Source organism: Apis laboriosa, unplaced genomic scaffold (genome assembly GCF_014066325.1).
Source record: "Apis laboriosa isolate Shangri-la unplaced genomic scaffold, ASM1406632v1 scaffold71_cov137, whole genome shotgun sequence".
Taxonomy (NCBI): Eukaryota; Metazoa; Arthropoda; class Insecta; order Hymenoptera; family Apidae; genus Apis; species Apis laboriosa.
The window spans coordinates 821,097-829,885 of NW_025224229.1; the positions used below are offsets into that span (position 1 = coordinate 821,097).

Sequence of the window (8,789 nt, forward strand, 5' to 3'; positions counted from 1 at the left end):
TATCTGTATCTCTGTAAATACTATATATATAACATATAAAATTGATATTATGATATTGTTTTCTTCTTTGTATTCAGTCGCTTCATCAGTATTAAGTTTGAGAATTAAATTTTAATTTTCAACATTTTAAGTTGAGTCTAAATTATAAATAATTTAAATTTTTCCAAAAAGAAATTTGAATATGATGCGCGTTAATTCTATTGTCTAATCGAATAGAATAAAAATTTAAAATAGCATTATAATAAACAAAAATCCCTAAAATTAGGTAAATTTATGCAAATAATTTTTGAATTATTGGATTCTAATAATTAAAACTATTATTTTTTAATTTTTGTAATAATGAAAATAATTTCAAAAATGTGATTCCCTAAAATTAAAGTTTAATTAAAAAATGAAATTAAATATAATAATAAAAGAATTTAATAGTAAAATATTTAAATTTCTAAATTTTAAATATAAGATACTAGATTATATTAAATATTTTGAGAAATATAGTTGCGCATCTAGATGAACTATCAAACTCATGGTTATAGTTTAGCTTGCTTACGCGCCTCAAATTCGTGACACGAGCGTGACGAACGCGGAGTGAGTGCGTACTGAAAATAAACAGAGAGTAGTGGTGTGGTGACAAGAGCGCGGGTCGAACGATGGCTTCGCCGAACAAGAAAGCCAAGGAATTAGAAGATCCAGGTTCGGGGGAGGGTGTTGAATCACGCGATTATGATATTGAAATACAAAAGACACTCGAAGAGATTGATGGGTGTCAGAATCAAATCGATGGCCTCAATGAGAAAGCCAGCGATGAAATCCTCGAAGTCGAAAAGAAGTATAATAAGTTGCGTAAGCCCTATTTCCAAAAACGGAATGACATTATTAAGAGGATACCCAATTTTTGGGTTACAGCTGTATCCTTTTGTATGATGACAATACGTTTTCGCTAATAATAGTTACTGATATATCTTTGACGTTTCTCGACAATGCCGGCGTCCACCGGTGCTAGTCGCCATCTTGCCTACTTGTATACGTATATAAGTATGTATAACTACATGCGGTCACGCGGAATGTAATACAAATTTATTTTTATAAAAAATGTTTAATACGATGAATATGCTATAATATTATTCATTATATGTATTTGATTTTTTTTTTATATTTTTGTTACATATATTACAATCTATAATACAAATTATTCTACTAATGTAAATATCTTTCTTTTATCATATATTTCTTTCTATATTTGCAATTTCAATCTATTAAATTTTTATTCTCTTATATTTACTTATTATATATATTTTTACAAACTTGTTTATAAATATTTTTATTCTAAATTTGTAAATGATTACGTGTATTTAATATTTTATATTATTTGAAAATTCTAAAACAAAATTTAATATTTCTATTATTGAAAAATAAATCATTAATAAATCAATAATATTAACAATAATAAATATATATGTATATATACATATACATATATATTGTATGTTATATGTAAAAATTATAATAAATTTTAATATTAATTTAAATTTTAATATAAAAATATAAAGAAAATAATTGAATGTATCTTTGTTTTATGCTAATATTAATAATAAGATTATCATTTATTTCAACATGCATATAATCATTTAGTATAATTCAATATTCAATATAATTTTTTTGAAGCATTACAAATTATATAAATTTCCTTAATAGATATATAGTTTGTAAACAATAAAGAAATAGCAGAAATATTGGAAGAAGATGAAGAAGATGCCCTTCGATTCTTAAATAAATTAGAAGTTGAAGAATTTGAAGATATTAAATCTGGCTATAGAATTAATTTCCATTTTGATGAAAATCCATATTTTGAAAATGATGTCCTTACAAAAGAATTTCATTTAGGTTCTTCTGGTGAGCACATTTCTGAACTAAAATGTTACTTTATAAATTATTTTTTTAAATATATTTTTACTATATATTTAATAAAATTTGCTTTTTGAAATTTTTAAAAAATAATAATTTAATTTAATATTTAAATAAAAAAATAATATTAAATTATTTATAGAGATATAATTAATTAAAAGAAAATGTATGATGCAACATATAAATTATGTGTTACTGTATAATTTTAATATGGATAAAAAAAAATTTATTGATGAAAAATAAAACTCTATTGAATAATCATAGTTTTGATGTATCTCCTGCTTTTTTGCAGGAGATCCAGCATCTCAAAGTACACCTATACGTTGGAAAGAGGGTGCAGATTTAACAAAAAGAGCTAAAACCAAAGCCCCATTAAAAGGTCGTAAAAGGCCATTAAAGCACAGGTCATTTTTTGACTGGTTTACGGATCATGGAGATCCAAGTTCAGATGAAATAGCAGAGTTAATTAAAGATGATATGTGGCCTAATCCATTACAGGTAAAATTATTCATATTATAATTGAAAATGATAAAGAGATTTATTTAACTTTATTAAATGTTGATGATACATAATTTTATACAATTATTTCATTCATTTTATTGCAATTATTAAATTGTTTTTAATATTTCTAATTTTTTATTATTTTTTATTAATAATAATATAACTTATGATAAAAATAATTAAATAATAATTATTTTTAAAATTATTAAAAATTATTTGAATTATTTAATTATTAAAATTAAATAATAATAAATAATAAAAATGAATATAAATGAATAATAAAAATAAAAAATATATATATTGTTTTTATTATATTATTTTTTTTTTATTCAAAATTATTCGTTTTCAGTATTATTTAGCACCAGATATGGATGTTGAAAATGGTATTGAAGGAGATGGCGAAGAATGCGATACAGAAGAGGAAGAAGAAGAAGAAGATGGTGGAGCAGATGATGGTGATGAAGCAGGTGAAGCTGAGGAAGGAGATGATAGCATAGTTGTTGTCGAAGATGATGTAGATGAAGACGATGAGGAAGAAGAGGCTGTGAATGATGAAGAAGATGGGGTAAATGAAGAGGATGATTTATTGGTAGATGATGAAGTAGATCGTGAAGGTATATAATTTTCTTTTTTTTTAATATTGATATTGCATTATAATAATTATAATAATTTATTATTCTTTGATATCTAATATATTCTTAATTAATGTTTGTATTATAGATGGTGAAGGAGAAGAACCAGAATAGAATTTAAAGTTAGTTTTTCACAACATTGGTTACAGTCACAGACACTAAAGAAGAATCGCTGAAAATACACATCAGATTGATTGAAAATAAATAAAGTTTGCAGGACTGAAAATATTGAGCCATATGAATAAACCTCAGGACAATTTTGAGAAATTAAAGTAGCAACCAAAATTTAGCAGACCTAATCTTTTTTGGCACAAAAGAAAATTGTGTGTATAAAAGTACAATATTTGTTCGATTGTGCCGAAATAAATAAAAGAGAAGATGGTCTGATATAAAGGTAGATTTCACACTGCACTTTGTTGTAAAATTGTGCCGAAATATAATACGAATTCCTTAGTTATATTCATATGGCCTAGTCATCTTCTATATAGTAGATATACAATGAAGAACACCTGCTCAACTTCATCGTGATAAGATTACATTAAGAAAAAAATAAATTATAAGATATAACGAGATAATGGACAGGTGTTCTTTTCATTTTGTTTTGTCACGAAAATTTATTCCATCGCATTACTTCCGGAACGAGGTATTTCAAGTTTCTTGAGAGTGACAGTACATTTCATATAGTTACATGTTCAAATACTTAGTATTTGTCGTAAAGAAATATAATTTTGTCAAATAATTAAATCATATATCTATAAAAATTTGTATAGTTTATTATACTATATATTTATAAATTATTCATTTGCAGTTATAATTTCAATATTTTAGAAACGTGATCATAAACGTACAAAACGTATGAAAATAATTTTACATATTTTCAATAATTTATTTTAAATATCAATTGGAAACATATCGCAAAACATAGTAATATGTAAAAAGATGTATAAAAATATATACATAATTCATGTCTTTTTTATAATTTAATTATATTATATTATGTACATGATGCAACATCACAAATTTGTACTTTTTGAAAATATAAAACATTTTTGTAAGGTTATCTTTCATTATATTACTTTTATTAAATATTTATATATTTTCATTTCATATTAATAGTATATTGATAATAATATGATGATAAAAGATATGTGTTTCTTTTTATCTTTTTTTTTATTTATTTTTTTTTTCTTAAATTTTTTAAAAATATATTTTTTTATTAGTGATGCTGCATAATAAAATTCATTCTATTATTATGTTAAGTTACATTAAAAATGCAATTAAACTAAATCCGGTGCAATGCATTCGGTAGGTATAGAAAAGATTATTATACTAATAAATATTATTTCTATTAATTAACTTTAACTATTAGTATATTTACTAATATTATACTATATCTAATATCTTATTTGGATAAAAATTGATACTTGTCACGCTCAAAATGAAAATCAATTCACGAAATTCACCTCGTTCTTATTCTTCCAGATTTTACATCGTAAACTTTCCACTTTTGCGATAAGAAAATATATCGCAAACGTTTTTCATAAACGTAATTTCGATATGTACTTTTAATTCTAACAGCACCTTTATAGATTACTGTTACACACCAAAGGTGAAGTTAGAATCAGAAGTAATCATAACTCTGTTATATCTCTCGCGATGTGCCAACTAAGAACACATTGCGATCGATTTTAGAGATTTCGGTGCAAATAAAAGTTCTATTGAAAGATTTGATTAGCGTTTCCTTTGGAGTCTAGGAAAAATCAAATAATTACAACGCTCAAAATAGATAACAATTACATCTGATTTAATTACTCAAAACTATCCAAGAAACATGTTTTTAAATGAAACTGTTTATTAGGTCTTGGATAAAATATTTTTGAATTAAAGAATGAACTTTGGATTAACATAAAATTATTATGATATTAAAAATCTCTTAGAGTAAGATTCCTATTTTTCTACTGAATATTTAAAGATTAGCAAATTAAGCAATTATTTGATTCCTCCTAGAAAACGACAAGGTACGCTCATCTATGAGCTATTCTCTCATTAATCACCAATGTCCTGAAGTGAAATATTCAATGTTAATAAAAATTTGCGTTAATGTGACGTATTAGTCCTGCGTCGAGTTGGCATATGATCGCACAAAGGACACTTGTGTCCAAATATGAGTCAGATAGAAATATACAACAACTGGGTGTAAGAATTTTTCGAATCAATCGACGTATTCGTGTCACGCAATCATACATAACATGAACAAAATAAAGTTGTCAGTTTGAGATAGGAATGAGTTTTTATATTTGAAATTACTTATAAATATAAATACGCGAATATAAGACATTTTAATACGAAAAAAGGATTCAACATTTTATCCCAAACTTTTACTTTATAAAATATTAGAACAAAACATATTTAATATTATCAATTAATTTATATCAATTAATTAAAATTATATAAATTTTTAAGTACTCTTTTTGCACAAATTATTTTTTTATTTATTTCTATTGTGTCATGTTTCGTTTATCTATAGAAATTGTTTTTTTTTAAATATTATCTTTATATATTTTGTATTGTTACCTTAGGGAACGTCCCTGGTTTTCTTTTTTTTTTGAAATAAATTAAAATGTTTGCAATTTTGTCAAAATTTTGTATAATTATTTATATTGGAAAATAAATAAACTATGTGTAGCTTATGTTTTATACTTATTATATTTACAAACATTAATGGCAAATGTCAAAGAAATAAGAATATAGCAAATAGTGCACATAATTTATTAAATTATTAAATATTTATTAAATACATATGCTATTTTATTCTATATGATTTTTTTATATTATATTTAATATAAAATATTGAAAAATTGAAAAAAAAAGATTTAATCGTATAAAATTTTATTGGTTGTAAAGAGAATCAGGGATGTTAAATTTAAACGACGATTATCCGAACTAATTTTGAGAATTAATAATTAAATTTTTTATAATTAATATTTTAAATATATTCAATAGATAACAATTAACAGGGTGTTACTTAAAGTGCAGTTTTAATTATTGTAGCATATAACAAGCATATATTCTATATAGCAAGCGATAATTAGAAAAAATGCACTTTTATTATATAAATGTTTACATAAAAATAATATAAGTACTTATATAAAAAAAAAAGTACTTATAAAAAAAAAACTTATTATAGTAAATAAAACAAAAATTTTCAATTAAGAAAAAAGAAAATAGGAATACATATCTTTAATTTTATATACATTTTCTAAATGAAATATATATATTAAGTATTTTTTTTTTATTGAAAAATTTAATATTTTATAAAATATTATTCTAATATTATGATTAATTTCAAATATATATTATTATTTAATCATTAATTTTTAATAACATTATTAAAAAATAATTACTTTTTATTATAATGATTTTTTTTTTATTTATTTTTATTCTTGTTATTTCTTTTTTTTTTTGAAAACATTAGTTTTATGTTATTTATAAAAAATATTATTTAGAAAAAACATTCTTTTTTTCTATTAAATAGAAAAAATATTCTTTACATAATTCAAATAATGTTTAAATATTATATATAATCACTATAGAGTTATTTTTAATAATTTAATAATTGATTTTATTATTTGGATAATCGACGTTTTTTACTGCTCTAAGATACTTTAATTTTCAATTACATTTACTTAAATAAATTAGTTTAAATAATTTTTCTACAAGGCTAGTAAATTTCATTTTATTTTTTTTATATATTATAATATAAAAAATATTATGTGTAGAAACTATAATTTTGCAAATAAGTCATAATTTATTAAAATATTAAACTTTGTTATAATTTTTTGTCATATTTTTTTTAAATAACATTCAATTTATCTATATAGATATACCAGGCAGATAATAGCAAGAAACAGAGAAAGATATAGATGCAAAAATAGATTGGAAAAAATATATAATGTTTTTTTCTGTTTGAAGCTTCGTTTTCGAGCAAATTAAAAACATTTCAAATATAAAATGAATGAATTTTGATAATACTAAATAGAATAGATTATTAACAGATTATTTTACATGATGTATACGTGCGAAATAAATGAAAAATAAATATATAAATATAAACGAATACAATTTTTATTACTTTATTATTTCTTATTTTTATTTTATCTAATTTTTCATTTTTAATGAAATCAAAATTAAGCAATCAAAAAATAAATCATCAAATTGATTTATTTAATTACTTAATGAATATCAAATTGATATATTTAATGCATTTTTAAAATTTTTTTTAAAATTACTTTTCAAATGAAAGAAATGTTATTATTACATATTTACTTTTGCATTCTTGAAAACGATGCTTCAGGGAAGAAAAAATTTTTGATAATGATATTTTGAATATAAAATCACTCTTCTTGTACTACTAATTCTAAATACACAAAATTATTGATTCAAAATAATAAAATAATAATGATAATTGGATTTATTATAATTTTTAATTCAATTAATAATGATATTAAATTATTTTCTTCAAGAGATTGTATCGAAATTTTAAATTAAAATCGAAATTTTAATTTTATAAAGGATAATAAAAAATAACATTATAATTTTTCATATAAATGCTATAATATTTAATCTATTTAATACAATTTAATATATTCGATACATTAAAAAAAGTTAATTTAATTAAAATAATTTATATTTATACATAATTATATTATAATATATATATATATAATTTTGATAAAATATAATTAACAATAAATTATTTTTAAAATTAAATTTTTATATTTGTTATAATTTATTTTTCGATGAAAATATCATTTTAAAAAAAAATATGAAATAAGAAAATTAAATTAAAAGATAGAAAAAAGAATTTTTCAAATGAGCAAAATAATGTTTTTGAGAAACATAATGGTTACGAATGATTCAAAGAAATTCTTTACCTTTCTCATATTATATCATCGTGTTGTTTATTTCAACTTCTTGGCCTCTTTTATACTTGTACATATATATATATATATGTAAGTAAGTAGATCATCACATGTTGCTATCAAGAAGGACGCAAAAGAAGCACTTCAGGTTCGACGACGATGCGTAAGCATGCAGACGGTCGACGTAGATGGCGAAATATTCGATTTTTTCACAACACAAGATATTGTGACCTGGTGTTACATGATCGCCATGGAGTTGCACGTGTCACGGTCATCACAACCTCACTAACTCGGTGACGGTTCCCGGCCTACTGACTATTACTCCTGCTGCATTTTTTTTTTTCCTCTGCTACCGAGATCAACCGATATTTATCGAGAAAAAATTATGCTAATTTCTTTTGTTTCGATATTTTTTATTTTCTTATACATATAGTAATATATTAATATTAATTACTATTGTATTTATTATTGTTTTCATAAAAAAATTATTTTAAATATTTTTTAATATTTTTGTTGTACAAAATGTTTGTATAATTATTTTTTTAAATTATCATTATTAATTTATTCTACAGTATGTTGATAAAAATTTATTATTTAGGAAAATTTAATATCTATTGATTTTTGTGTTTTAATTTAATGTTTTTGTGTTTGTAATTTAATTTAAATTTATTAATATTTTTGAGATATTTTAAAAATTATATTAACATATTATATACATATTATTATATTATATTATTTATATGACTTTAAAATATAAAAATTAAAATATATTATTAAACTTTAAAATGATAAAATTAAGAAGAAATAATTCTTATGTATAATCCAATAGTTT

At 21.6% G+C, this 8,789-nt stretch overlaps 1 protein-coding gene across 2 annotated transcripts; it reads left to right on the forward strand.

Moving 5' to 3' along the window:
- Positions 1-585: 585 nt before the first annotated feature.
- LOC122719284 (protein SET) lies at positions 586-3,996 on the forward strand. Of its 2 annotated transcripts, none has more exons than XM_043944960.1 (5): positions 586-905; positions 1,701-1,890; positions 2,195-2,400; positions 2,753-3,017; positions 3,124-3,996. In XM_043944960.1, exons 1-5 carry the CDS (start codon positions 648-650, stop codon positions 3,147-3,149), a joined length of 945 nt encoding a protein of 314 aa, XP_043800895.1. In that variant the 5' UTR covers positions 586-647; the 3' UTR covers positions 3,150-3,996. The 2 variants fall into 2 exon arrangements, with proteins under 2 accessions (XP_043800895.1, XP_043800896.1); XM_043944961.1 differs by having other exon boundaries at positions 2,204-2,400.
- Positions 3,997-8,789: the final 4,793 nt, after the last annotated feature.

What these genes read in the sequence shown, in the direction of transcription:
- LOC122719284 (XM_043944960.1), top strand. Translation starts at nt 648, where the DNA reads ATGGCTTCGCCGAACAAGAAAGCCAAGGAATTAGAAGATCCAGGTTCG. An exon ending in CCAATTTTTGGGTTACAGCT is followed by an intron (nt 906 to 1,700) that starts GTATCCTTTTGT and finishes ATAGATATATAG; the next exon opens with TTTGTAAACAATAAAGAAAT. An exon ending in TGATGAAGTAGATCGTGAAG is followed by an intron (nt 3,018 to 3,123) that starts GTATATAATTTT and finishes TTTGTATTATAG; the next exon opens with ATGGTGAAGGAGAAGAACCA.